This window comes from Magallana gigas, chromosome 10 (assembly GCF_963853765.1).
Source record: "Magallana gigas chromosome 10, xbMagGiga1.1, whole genome shotgun sequence".
NCBI lineage: Eukaryota > Metazoa > Mollusca > Bivalvia > Ostreida > Ostreidae > Magallana > Magallana gigas.
In genome coordinates this window covers 1,527,186-1,540,794 of record NC_088862.1, presented here as the reverse complement: position 1 = coordinate 1,540,794, position 13,609 = coordinate 1,527,186, and the positions used below count along the sequence as shown (strand labels likewise).

Sequence of the window (13,609 nt, the reverse complement as noted above, 5' to 3'; positions counted from 1 at the left end):
ACAAGTGGAGACACTACATGTATGTGTGAGGTTTTTTCAAGGTTGTTTATGCTGTACATGATGTACATGGAATCTCAGAATGGTGTATATTATTATAACCATGGTAACAGAACAACTGTTTTGTTGTTTTGTATGAGGAAAAATTGAGTTTGTTATTATTATTCTATTTTTTAAGAATGTTTTAGTACTGCAAGCAAACACGTGAGCCACTTGAGGCTACGTGAGGGCCTTGGACACGATTTGACTTAAAATTTTCAAATTTTATTTTTCCATTTTCGATGTTTAAACTGATAAACATAGAAGTTTATAATGCTACGTCAAAATTTGAAAGTTAGATATCAAGTTATAAGCAAGATACAGAGTTCATAATTCTTTGTTTTGTAAACAAAGCTCGAATATTGTCATTTTTTACATATGTGTTGTATTGGTTCAAGTTTCAATCAAATGAATATTTCTTTTGTAGAAAATAGTATTTATGAAGATACTAAATTAGTTTAAATTGTTTTTACAAGTCATTTTGTCTAAGAAATGGTAATTCTCTACATTACATTTTTTATAAACAACTATAAGACTCGAGTTTTGTTTTATATAACAACCAGTTCTTACCTCTGTATCTCCTTGTAATTTGACTTTAACATTCAATATTTTGGTCAATCAATTTAAAATACACCAGTAAACCATTTTATACATAAAAAAATAAAAATAAAATTTATGATCTCAAATCGTGTCCAAGTCCCTTTAATGTTTTTTATCTTTTGAAACCAGGTTGGGCAGAAACAACTTTAATAATCCCATTCAAGAAATATTTACATTTTTATCACCAAATATATAAGATGGCTGCACACCTTAATGCTTGATACAATTTTAAACTTGATTTGATGAGCTGTTTAATATGCTGGTTAAATGAAATCTGGGATGCATTTCTTAACGAAGACATCGTTCTCCCTGGGCAAATTCTAATGCATGCAATGTTTATTTGTTCTTCGAAATTGTACATCAAATATATTTACCAATAGCATACAATAGTTACGTTTTTTCTTGATCATTATTATTGGTTGACATATACTTCTTGTTTATATGAGTGAATTCACCCACCCCCTCCACATATTTTTAGACCAAAGGATTCCCGGGGCGTATACAATAAATCATTGTACAGAAAAATGGCAAAGGTTTGAAAAGTGTCCAAAATATAAAACAAAAATCAGCTAAAATTCGTGTCACATCAAATTTACTTAGGACAAAATTTTTCTTTATTATTCGTAAATATGGACATATCAAATTTCCCTTGGTTTGTGTAGCTTTGGGTACCTTTTGATACAGGCATTAGCGATTCAATTATCTTACCTGGACAAATTTACGATTTGCACATATTTTTTATTCTAGATTTGCAAATACGTGCAAAACAGGAACAAGCCTAACTTTGATGATTAAAAAACCGCAATGCATGGTTAGGATGTCACTTATATTGGGAAGTTCTTGGTCCCTGGCTCAGGGGTTGTGGCCTGGTTTTGATGTCCATATTTGCTGTCCTTTACCTAAATTATGAAATTCATGGTCGCTGTGTCAAGAGTTCTGGTCCTATGGCGGGGCCAATATAGCCGGATGAATTGTAAAAAATTATCTCCCCTACTTACACAGTAGTGGGGAATAAACTGACTGCATAATTCTGATGTTTACAAAGCCTAATATCGTCAAAATTGTAAAATACATGGGTTAGGGGTTCAGGCCCTTGAGCAGGCCAATATGGTCATAAAAATGTATTTAATCTTTAAAAAATCATCTTCTCTTCCTCCACGGCAGGGGGGTTGGATGGTGAAACTGAACGCATGGTTATGATATCCAAGAAGCACTTATTAGTAAAACGTACTTTACAAAATTCATGAATTCTGGATCATTGGTTCAAGGGCTAATTTGGCCACATAGTGAAAATTATTCACTTATATGATATTTTCTGTTCTTTCACAGCCATTGGAAATAAACTAAATGCATTTTTATTTATATAATACATATTCTCTTGTTCTTAAATTGGGAAATTTACTGCCCATGTCAGGGGATGAGGCTTTTTATATGAGGGGGTGACAAATAAAGTCGTATGGTGAACATATATTTTTAAACCACTTGAGTCACTCGGGTAACATATTATCGTTTATCGTCCATTAACGAGTTTACCCTTTTTTAAGTTAACCTTGAAAACCACATGCCTAGGTATATTGTCACTTGGCCATATTTATGTGTGTTCCACGAGGGTTGATCCAGAAGTAATGTCACAGATGCGATATGATCGTGAAAACTGTGCTTAGAGGGACAAAAATTCGTACTTTATCTACTTATACCAATTCAGATCTGAAAATTTCAATGCATTATTAAAATAATTATAGTTATTTTTAGGAAAATATACCCTGTATTATAAAGAGTGGGGCACGGATTATCGCCGGACGCTGGCGACGTCAATTTGGATTCTCGGCGTTTTTTTTAACTTTTTGTTTTAGTCTTTTTTAATTTACGATCAGTTTGATCAATATGTTTTCTCCTTATTTTTATCTATCGAAGCACAAAAAATGTATCACTTTTTACATATCTGGTCTCTCTATATCTAGAGATAAAAGTGCGCCGCGTAGTTAACCAAAACGGACGGTGACGTTTCCTTATATTTCGTGAACAGTTAGAAACAGTCTATGCTATATCTGTTTAAAATATTGTGTTGTTTGGGGCGTTTTCAAATTTAACGCACGTCTTTTCTTCTAAACTGGAAACGTTAAAAAAGACTTTAATGAATGGTGCGGTGATGTCACATATATGCATGTTTTAAACACTCAATTAGGTTTTGTTATTCCAGGAATTTTTAAAGCCAGACAAGTCTTGTGGATTTCAAAGAGCCATGGCTGAATGGCCAACTACAGGGGCTAAGCCCGTTTTAACATTTATTTCAATGAAACCATAAATTCTTTATTTATTTATGTGTGGCCAACAATGAGATAGACACATTGCTGTTTGGCACAACTACCAAAAGTCCAAGCTATTGTTAAAATGGTACATAGATTCTATAATATAGCGCCAAGGAAAAGCGCGGTAATTTGAGTAACTTTACTTTGTTTTTTTTATAAGGAAATCTAGTTAAATTTCTTGTCCACTGTTTGTTTGTAGAAATAAACTGCATACTAGTACTAGTGTTGTGTGCATTATAAATAAAAATAAATATTATAAAAGATTATCCAGTTAAGGCATGCAGGTCTCTTTTCACTATAGAAGTTTACAATTTTTTGCCCCTGTAGCTAGAGTAACGCTACATGTAGATATACAAATGCCCTAGTTATTTTACTTCAATTTCAACTTAGAAAAAAAAATACCTTTCATTTTTTATCATGCTTTAACAGAAGGACTTCAAACTTTAACCAACGAACAATAAAGATAACATTGTGATACTGTTTTTAAACTTTTGACCTTGACTTCTTTCCAAGGTCAAATTAATAAAATAAATTTTGTCTTGACCATAACTTCATAACCCAATGCCTGAAATATTTCAAAATTTAAACATGGTATAAAGAATAGTGAAATCTACCAAAACTTTTCGTTCGGTAAATTGTGGAAGGAAAAGGAATTTGAAAATTTTACATTTGTACGAACTGAAACAAGAATTTATCAAATCTTAAATATTTTGAAGTAAAAATTACAACAATTGCTAGTTCCTCTAAAATTGATCATATTTTCACATGCTACATACACCTGTACATAAGAGAGTAATAGAAACAATTTTACGCATGTGCACTGCTGCGTTTGTCAAGGACTTATGCTAAAGCTATAGTCTAAATTAGACCTCTCTCTCAAACGAGCCCCAGAACACTTCCAGAACATTTTTACCCTGACCTTATTTTTAATTTTTAACACAGGCTTTGAAATGGGAATTATTTTCCAACTGCCTTTTCTTCTCATAACCTTTTTGCTGAAAGTGGGATGCTCGCTTGAACTGGTTTGGATAGCATACATAGATTTAAATGCAGAGTTTACACTAACTGTGCCGTTTTGAAACCAAACAAATATGTTTTTGAAAAGACCGTCCAATCAATTTAATGACTTATGGGTATTATAATTAAGTGCATATGCATGCCATTGCATATGATATACTACATGTACTGGAGTATGCTACAATTTGCACCATACTCCTGTTGCATGTTAACATATTAAAGATACATTATACTACATATCAACAACAGTATTAGAGTAATTCACAAGAGGGGGTTACAGATACGCTGCGATGCCTTTTCCATATAAGACAACATGAGCCTACATACTCCTGTCATTTAACAGTAGTCCGCTCTCCCTAATACACGTACAGTGAGCAGCAGAGATGTCGGGGACAACTCGTAGACAGAGGGTAGCGGTTATCGGGGCCGGACCGGCGGGGCTGTGCTGTCTCAAGGTTCGCCGTTTTATATCTGTGTTTTATTTCTTATAGTAGAATACGGTCAAATCATTTGAATCGGGGGGGGGGGGGGGGGGGGGAGGGGGAGTGGGCACTTCTCGTGGATCGCCCTGTCACTTGGACACATATGTCAGGTTTTTTGTGAAAGATGAAGTTACACATATTTTTGTTTAAGATTATAGAATTAATGGGTAAAAAGTTCCTACTCCTATGAAATGTATATATTTGAAAAATTCATATTTAGTTATTTATATTAAAATCAACAGATTTATGCTGTAAAGAGATGTGGATGTAAACACTGTTGCACTATTGCAAATTTTAGAATATAAATTAATTATTGTAAGTCGTTTTTAATTTCACGGTGTTAAAATTTCACGAATTCTCCAAAAGTACCAATCGCGATGGTTTAAATTTCACGCTCCAAGAAAACCAGTTGATCAGAGTACAAGCAATAAAACGTTTTAAAAAACCTAAGTAAATATTTACGATGGGTTTATTTTAGCAGAAAAACGATAAATCGCGAACATAGTGAAATTAAAACCATCATGATTTTTTGCCAATCTACAGTTCTTGAATGGATTGGGACTACCTTGTAAGAATACAGGCACTTATATTGTCGCAGCAAAGATTTTTCTGAAATTTACATTTAAAAAAGTGAAATTGTTGCGTCCCCCCCCCCCCCTCATTTTTTAGACTAAGTGAAAAATGGCATGAAGTAAAATTAAGAAAATGAACAGGAAAATTGAAGTTAGAGATGTACTACGCCTGCTCCCCCCCCCCCTTCCCGCCCCCTTAGATTCAAAAATGATGCTTCGTGCCTGGATTATGCTACAGTATGTATGTAATTAGTTACGCGGTTTGATAGGGAGCATTTTCACATGGTGTCAATTCAATGCATTAAGCCTTCCAAGTATAGTGTCTAATTGTGAACTCTTCAAGTAAAGCGACTTTACATGTACAAGGGTTGATCAAAAAGTAATGTCACATTATGCACCGCGCTTCTCAATGACGGGCTATTGTATAAAATGATACATCAAAATTTTCCTTATGAAAATTTAAATTCGAATCAAAATTTTTATTAAATTTCGCTGAACACTTAAGAAGATATTGATGTTTATAGCATGATATATACGTGACATCGCCGCGTCATGAATTTACCTCTTTTTTAAGGTTTGTATATATGAATAAATTACATCCCTCAAATTTTGAAAATGCCTCAAACAACAAAATATTTTAAAACAGATATATTATTAACTTTTTCTAACTGTTTTGAAAAATTAGGAACCGTTACTGTCCATTTTGGATATCTACCCAATGCCTTTTGTCTCTAGATCAAGGAATAAAAAGGCTGGACATGCGAATAGTGATACGATGCATTTTTTGCTTCGACGGATAGAAATCACTAGAAAATGTACTGGAATTGATATATCAACCTAAAACTGAGAGGGAGTAAAAAAGGTACCTTACACGTGGTTCCAAAACCTAATAAAAGCATATGTCATGTTAATAAATAAATGAGATAGATAGAAGACATACGCTCTGAAGAAAAATTAAAGCTGGGTTCTTACGTCAATGTCTATATCATAAAGCTACGTTCATGACTTCTTGAAGAGACTTTGACAACGTGATCGCACATTAAATAATCCATTGGCAATATCCTTCTTCATCGATTACAAAAAGATTAATTAGTTACTTTATGTAAAAATTTGATAAAAAAAAATGTAAAATAGAGAATCGTGGCGAATTTAAATAGAGTATTAAATTACTAAATTCTACCAGAACGCCAAAGATCTAGAAATGACGTAGTTAGCGTGCGGCGACTATCGTTACCTCATGCTCTACAAAATATATTATCTTCAGAAATAATTATCACAATGCATTAAAATTTTCAGGTCTGAATTGAATTAGGTAGATATCTTCAAGCACGAATTTTTGTCACTTTACCCGGATTTTTCACGATTTTATCGCATCTGTGACATTACTTTTGGATCAACCCCCGTATATTTGTACAGGTAATGTCTTCACCACAGCCACATTATATAAATAGTGCCTGTTTGGGAGGGTAACAGTTTAAATTGACACCCCGAGAAAACCATTGTTATACTGAATGTCTTAATTTTTAAGAAAATTTTACTGCTTTTATATAGGAATAACGTGAATTCTACAGCGAACGGTACGCGCATAATTTTCGCGCATGTAACAATTTGTAATGTTACCCGTTGCTAAGTGCGTTGCTAACGCTGAGGGTAATAGAACGGGTTATGAATTGCGTCTTAACCAATCAGATTTCAGTATTTAACATGAAAGTATAACAATAAGATCTATGGTACATACGAGCGTGTCTCAGCTCTAGATCTCAGTATTTTATCAGAAGTAAAGAGGTTAATTAATTAAACTGTTTATACTTTAAGATATGATTTGTTCACAGTTATAAACTATTAGGTAGTGAAGAAAAAATCCATATATTTTACATTTTTGGGTGTGTTCCGATACTTTTATATAGAGCTCTTCTTCTAAAGGAGATTAATATAGTCTAAATATGGTCACGGCCATGGATCCCCCTTAACCACCAGACACACAATATTTAAGGGTTTCTAATTTCATAAGATATACCATAAGGGTAAACTGTTACAGGTCTGTTTTGTTGTAATTTTGTGTTGTTGTCTGCAAATTTCTCCCTCCACCAAACTAGACGAGACAGTTGTGTCGCTGGTGAAATAATAACCTAACAATCAACATCAGATAGAGGGGAACCTATAAAAGTCACTCATGTTAAAATAAATGACATGCTTAAAGTCTAAACTTATGACCCGACAATATGGTAGCCTTGAAGGAAAGATTTGTTTGATTTATTCATGAAAAATCTATGCTCGAAAAGTCACAAATAGGACGCCACTTAACTCTAGATTTTGCATTGTCCATAGTTTTCTCTATATCAATAAACATGCATCAAAATACATATTAGCCTTAAGGTTTAATTTTATTTCAAATTGACGGTGACACCCGGTACTCGGAACACAATCCATTGCTGATTGCGGGTGTACGCGTCGAAACGTCCGTGATAATTTAAATGAACATTCTGTTGAAGCGAAACCCGGCTCCGACTGAAATGTAATAGAGAAACACCGTGGATCGCCACCCTTGGCTAGCGAAGACGAGGTAAAGGTTGGGCACTGATTTTGAACCATGTTTCTAGGTTTACTTTAAAGTTAAGGTTATATCTGACTACACAAAAATCATTTTTAAGAGCATATACTACTATACGGTTCACATAGCTCATACTTCACACAGAGCTTTTGGTTAGAGTGTGTGTAGTGACACATCTGTTCCCCATTGTAGCATTTGGCTGCGAAACCCGAGCTCTTTGAACCTGTTGCCTTTGAGCGTAACTTTTGGCCGGGCGGGATTTGGAACTACACTGACCAGACCCGAAAAGACGCATTCGGACTTCCGGTACACTCTGCACTGTATAATAAGCTGAAGTAAGCTATGGCGCCACTAATTGAAAATACTTTTATGTTTCATTATTTTATACATTCACCAAGTATGATTCCCTATATTTCTTACGAAAATTGATTGCCAAATGCTTCAACAACCTAAGCAAAATTAATCACTACATGAAGTAGTTATGATGATGTCAGACTCAAATTCGGTTCATTAGCACACATCTAATGAAAGTTTTTATTTTTCGCAGGATAAATGTTCCAAAAGAACTACAGGAATTTCCAAGTTTCCCCTACCCAAAGGAATGGAAGACATCCTACATCACGCGGCAGCATTGCTGGGAATACCTCAACATGTTCACAGACCATTTCGACATCAGGAAGTACATCCGGGTGATTAGTCCGTCCATGCGTTGTCTGAGATCTGTATAATCATTTATTTGCTGTATTTGCAGTTCATATTGATACTGAATCAAAAAAGGTCCCAAAGTGGGATTTTAAAATCAATTCACTGTATATGTACATGTACAGGTCTATCACGAATCATATATAATTACATGTAACTATATCAAATTAACTAGAGAGGAATCGTTTCGATGTCATAAAATTCAAATTATGTCATTTTAAAAATACAATAACAGTTGTTTATTTTACGACAGTTCCATTCATTTGTTCGAAACGTGAAGCCATTGAAGGAGATAAACGAGAACGGCAAACCAAAATGGTTGGTGACCTTCTCACCCGTGACCCGAATGTCAGAGGTCAACACAGAAGTGTTCGACGCCGTACTTGTGTGCAACGGGTAAAGGTTCCTTAGCCTTTTGAGTATCTATTAACAATCACATTTATCTGGAAAAGTTTACTTTTATAAAATTTTGTTTCCTCTGGCATTTCGCATGTTTGAAAAATTAGACTAGTATGATGTATGAATAAATATAGATACACTGTACGCGGCTTCATGTGTACATGTACGTACATTACCAATATAGCGATTCTGAATGATAATGCACTATGAATTGACACATTACAGCCACGACTTCAATGACTACACGCCCAACATTCCCGGCCTGGAGCTGTTTGAGGGACGAGCTATCCATAGCAAGGAGTTCCGGTACGAGGAACACTTTGACGGACTTCGTGTGGCGATCCTGGGCTGCCACTATTCCGGAGAAGACATCTCTATGCATGTCGCTAAGTTTGCTAAGAAGGTAATACGAACCCTATACAAGTACCTATTTTATTGTGTTAGGACATTTTTTTCTAAAGAACTAATGCTAACTATGAGATGAAATCAATAAGTATAATCATTTAAGGACACGCTTCTCAAGTACGTTTAACCCTAGCTTTGCAAAATAGTAAACCAACCTTATTCAAAATGAGAATACTGTTAACTAAATATATGTGCGAGAGCATTGAGTTTAATTTACAGTTGGACAGAACTTTGTATAGATGTAAAGAAATTATTAAGATTATCATCTCATGAGCACTTGTTGACTAATTGATTTATGTTTCCCAATATCAAGTGATACATATATTAATAATATACAGCGTTTTCTATATAAAGGTATACGCCTGTCATCGAAGAAATCCAAAGGAATTTCCACCGTCTTTCCCGAAGGATATCGAACAACGACCACCGTTCGTCCGTATGACCAGATATTCAGTGGTGTTCCCTGACGGAAGTTCCGAGAAGGTGGACGCCGTTATATTCTGCACCGGATATCGCTTCTCTTATCCATTTTTAAAGGATGACGTCATCACAATCAAGGATGAGAGGATAGAGCCCATCTACAAACACATGGTGCACATTGAGTACAACAACCTGGTATTTGTGGGAATTCCCCGACAATGGTCGTACTTTCCCCACTATCACGAAATGGCAAAACTTGCCGCGTTAATTTTGGCGGGAGAAGTCAAACTGCCGTCCAAAGAGAACATGCTGGCGGACAGCGAGGCCGATTTCCAGTCGCGTTTGAAAGAAGGAAAGCCGCCTTCGTTTGCCCATTACATGGGGGACATCGACCGTCAGTTCCGGTATAACGAGGACCTGGCAAAGATGGGCGGGTTTGACCCACTTCCGCCTGTCCTGGAGATGATGTGGGATGACGTCATGGATGAGCGGTACATGAACCTCCCGAACTGTAACACGTTTGACTATGAGATCACAGGACCACAGTCCTACCGCTGCCTGAACCCCGAGGGAATCAAAACCAGGTTCTGTAAGGCTGAAAATGTGAAGAGGTAAAAAAGGAATGATCCATGTGGAATTTCGATTGATCTGTACTTGTTTTACAAAGGTCTGAGCAAAAACTGTATGTAACAATTTATTGTAAAATTTGTGAAATCCACACATTCAATCATCTGAAATCATCCCGCTGTAGTATAGGTAACCAGAGAATACTAGAGGAACCATGCATTATGATGATATGTAATCGGACAACTAACTTGTATATACCAATGTATATGTAAATGTAAACTTTCTTTCTTTCTGCATGTAAAACAAGTAATTATGTATAAAAATCAATATAACTCATCTGTTATTAATAACTCATTTCCTATTTTCATGTTTATTGAGTTATTAGGTTGAATGTTGATAGTACCAAAATGTTAAAAATGATGCAGTTTGCAATAACAAATAAGGTCATTATTCTATCATTATAATGGTTCGAAGATGAATAGGCCAATCTGACTCTCGCTTTCGAACCGTATGCCAGCTTGTATTATTATCTATAGCTAGATGAATATTAATATTTTATCATTTCTAATTTTCAGATGAAAAAACAAAACTCTAGTTGTTCATAATATAAAATCTAGATTATTTTACAAAGACAGGCACTTTTTAAACCATATTAATAGATTCTAAAAACTATTACCGCAATGGTAACTCACGATCCTTATAGGTTTTCCTTTACGAAATTCAAGAGGAGCCTTTAGTAAATGGAAATGGATTGTTAATGAAAACGAGAGCCAGTTACCATACATGATATTTATGGTGACTCAAAACGCATGCGAAAGGCAAAATTTCCGCCTCTAATTTATTCTCTAAATCTTAATTTTTCAATTACATGCACAGAATCATATTTGTTAAGCTAGATATTGTAATAATATAATAAATCATAGATATTGTAATTATGTAACATACCAATATAATAAATCATAGATATTTGTAAGTATGTAACATACCAATATAATAAATCATAGATATTGTAATTATGTAACATACCAATATAATACAATGTAAATCATAAAACATTATTCAAATTCTGACATGATTGAATACTGAGGAACACTTTGTGGCAAGAATACTGCAGTTATGACTTAGAAAATTTCGGTTATTCCAAGAAAATTTTATTTAATGAATATTTAGTATTTATGCCAACTGTTACACATAAAGTATATCTCATAATAAACTAATGAATCAGATATAAATTAATCCAACAATCAAACAATGATATCATCATCATATATTATGTAAGATACATGTCAACGTCTATATATAGAAATCCTCTAACAAAGGGATAGTACACGACGATCAGTTGTTTGATAGTTAACATCGTTAACGTTTGTGAGGTTTTGTCTTCATCGGTAAGGCCAATTCTTCGCCGATTTCTAAATCTCCAAAACGATTCTTAACTCTCCGTTTTATGTTTTGACAACAGCAGCCAATGAATGAGTTTGCTCCTGCGCATGCACCGCCTGCCACCGCAAAAATCCAGTACCAGACGAATCTGTCATACTTATAGGCAAAGACCGAAACCCCAACACCGGAACAGCCGGCTAGACAATAAAAAAAAATAAATAGATTAATGCATGGCAACTTCGAAATTCTTCGACCCGTTCCGGACAGAAATGGAATCGATTCTTATCAATTTTACATATAAAGTATTGTCTAGACAACCTCAAAACAATAATCTGTTGTGGGTTTTTATTTCTTTCTTTTTTAAAGTAGATTATTAAAAGATATTAAGCTCAAATCTCAACAGATTGTGTACCGTCCTATACATGTAGCTTATCAAGTTCTGTATTTTAAAAAAACAATAAAAGGGGGGGGGGGGTGGTGGTAATCATGAACGCCTACGTTATACATTATATAAATAATGACTGTTTGGGAGGGTTACTGTTGATATTGACACCCCGAGAAAACCATTGTCAACCGACCCGAAGCGGAGGTTGACAAGTCAACGGTTTTCGAGGGGTGTCAGTTTCAACACTTACCCTCCCAAACAGGCACTATTTATTTTATTATACTGAATGTCTTAATTCTAAAGAAAAATTTATTGCTTTTATACAAAAATAAAGTGAATTCTACGGCGAACCGTACGTGCATAATTTACGCGCATGTAGCAATTTGTTGTGTTACCCGTTGCCAAGTGTGTTGCTAACGCTGAGGGTAATATAACGGATTACCATCTGCGTCTAAACCAATCAGACTTCAGTATTTAACATGAAAGTATAATAATCGAAGTTGTTTACCGCTTCTTTGTTGCGATTGTGGAAAACATACATAAAGATGCAGCTAAAATTCAGCACTGTACATGTATACTTGGGATACTTAAAAAAACATAAATAAACTTAATTGAATCGAGTTACATGTGTACTGTTTTATTATTAAAAAAAACTGTTCTAGTAATCATAAACAATCAAATCATGAATGAACTTACCCGCCAGAAAATGCAGTAGCACCTCGATGTGGTAACATTTCAGATTACAGAAGCCGTCCGACTCCACGGCAACGAAAATAACTAACAGAGTCCAACACCATAGCAACGTCTCAACGCTGGTGGATATCAGAATACAGGTAAAGGCGACCTTTATTGAGCAATCTGATTAAAGGGAAATAAAACTTGTACTATCTATCATACATGTATTTGTTTTTCAAAAAGATCATAACACAAAAAACAAATTGAACTAACTGTAAAAAGCCAGCGTTTTAAATAATACATACCGCTATAGGTACACTGCAACAAGGAATGCAATTTTATTAAAAAATAATGAAAAGATAATTTCCTCATACATTTGTACCTGTTTCTTGGTTGTCGAAAACTTTTGGAAACTTTGTGGAAAATGCTATCAGAGACGGAATCAGAAGGAAGACTCCGATCTGTGAAAGCATGAACCCCACTACACTCCGAAACAGGAAGAAACGGGCAGATACCGCGTCCATCATCTCCATGGCCATGGAATTCGAATTGGCCAATGTTTGTAATTAAATAAATATGCCCTGGAGAGAAAAAAAAATAGTAAACAACATTTGAATGATGTCTTTCTTTTTAAGTCTTGTTTTTGATATATCAGAGAATCTTTTCCCAAGTGTCGGCCAAAATATTGCAACTTTTACAATATTTTATATAATTAAAAAGCATAAGGAAGACGAAAAGGAGTGTCGGTCCCAAATCATTTACGTCAGAGGAAATCTAAAAAAGGTTTTGACAATATCTTGAGTGGTTGTGAACAATTTACGAGAGCTTATACAGTTGAAATTTTTTTTGGGTCTTTATGTATCTCTTTTTATCTTTAAAAAAATTTGTGTTTTTTGTATCATAAACACGAACAAATAGCATAATCTAATGAAACACAATCGGCAGATCAAAAATCATTACATGTTCTGCACGCAACTACATGCTTGTTAACCGTGTTCCTGGTCATTTAATGACCCCGTACATGTACATGTAGTCAAACAGACAGACAGACAGATGGTCAGATAGACAGACATTCTTAGTGCTAGCCTGGAAAAACCATTTCCCAT

At 34.8% G+C, this 13,609-nt stretch overlaps 2 protein-coding genes across 2 annotated transcripts; one reads left to right on the top strand and one right to left on the bottom strand.

Moving 5' to 3' along the window:
- Positions 1–4,209: 4,209 nt before the first annotated feature.
- On the top strand, positions 4,210–10,415 carry LOC105340800 (dimethylaniline monooxygenase [N-oxide-forming] 2-like). The gene is made up of 6 exons (XM_066073790.1): positions 4,210–4,417; positions 7,760–7,902; positions 8,115–8,256; positions 8,523–8,665; positions 8,894–9,071; positions 9,428–10,415. The coding sequence occupies exons 1-6, from the start codon at positions 4,346–4,348 to the stop codon at positions 10,106–10,108; spliced, it is 1,359 nt and encodes a 452-aa protein (XP_065929862.1). The 5' UTR covers positions 4,210–4,345; the 3' UTR covers positions 10,109–10,415.
- A 557-nt stretch (positions 10,416–10,972) lies between these two features.
- On the bottom strand, positions 10,973–13,089 carry LOC117684095 (uncharacterized). The gene is made up of 3 exons (XM_034454848.2): positions 12,886–13,089; positions 12,525–12,686; positions 10,973–11,640 (listed from the first exon to the last, which is right to left on the bottom strand). The coding sequence occupies exons 1-3, from the start codon at positions 13,040–13,042 to the stop codon at positions 11,420–11,422; spliced, it is 540 nt and encodes a 179-aa protein (XP_034310739.1). The 5' UTR covers positions 13,043–13,089; the 3' UTR covers positions 10,973–11,419.
- Positions 13,090–13,609: the final 520 nt, after the last annotated feature.

Excerpts from the sequence above, each read along its gene's own strand:
- LOC105340800 (XM_066073790.1), top strand. The coding sequence starts at position 4,346 with ATGTCGGGGACAACTCGTAGACAGAGGGTAGCGGTTATCGGGGCCGGA. Across the intron at positions 4,418-7,759 it reads CGGGGCTGTGCTGTCTCAAG|CATTTGGCTGCGAAACCCGA; the intron begins GTTCGCCGTTTT and ends TCCCCATTGTAG. Across the intron at positions 9,072-9,427 it reads TCGCTAAGTTTGCTAAGAAG|GTATACGCCTGTCATCGAAG; the intron begins GTAATACGAACC and ends TTCTATATAAAG.
- LOC117684095 (XM_034454848.2), bottom strand. The coding sequence starts at position 13,042 with ATGGCCATGGAGATGATGGACGCGGTATCTGCCCGTTTCTTCCTGTTT. Across the intron at positions 12,687-12,885 it reads TTTCGACAACCAAGAAACAG|ATTGCTCAATAAAGGTCGCC; the intron begins GTACAAATGTAT and ends CCCTTTAATCAG. Across the intron at positions 11,641-12,524 it reads GCTACTGCATTTTCTGGCGG|CCGGCTGTTCCGGTGTTGGG; the intron begins GTAAGTTCATTC and ends TTTATTGTCTAG.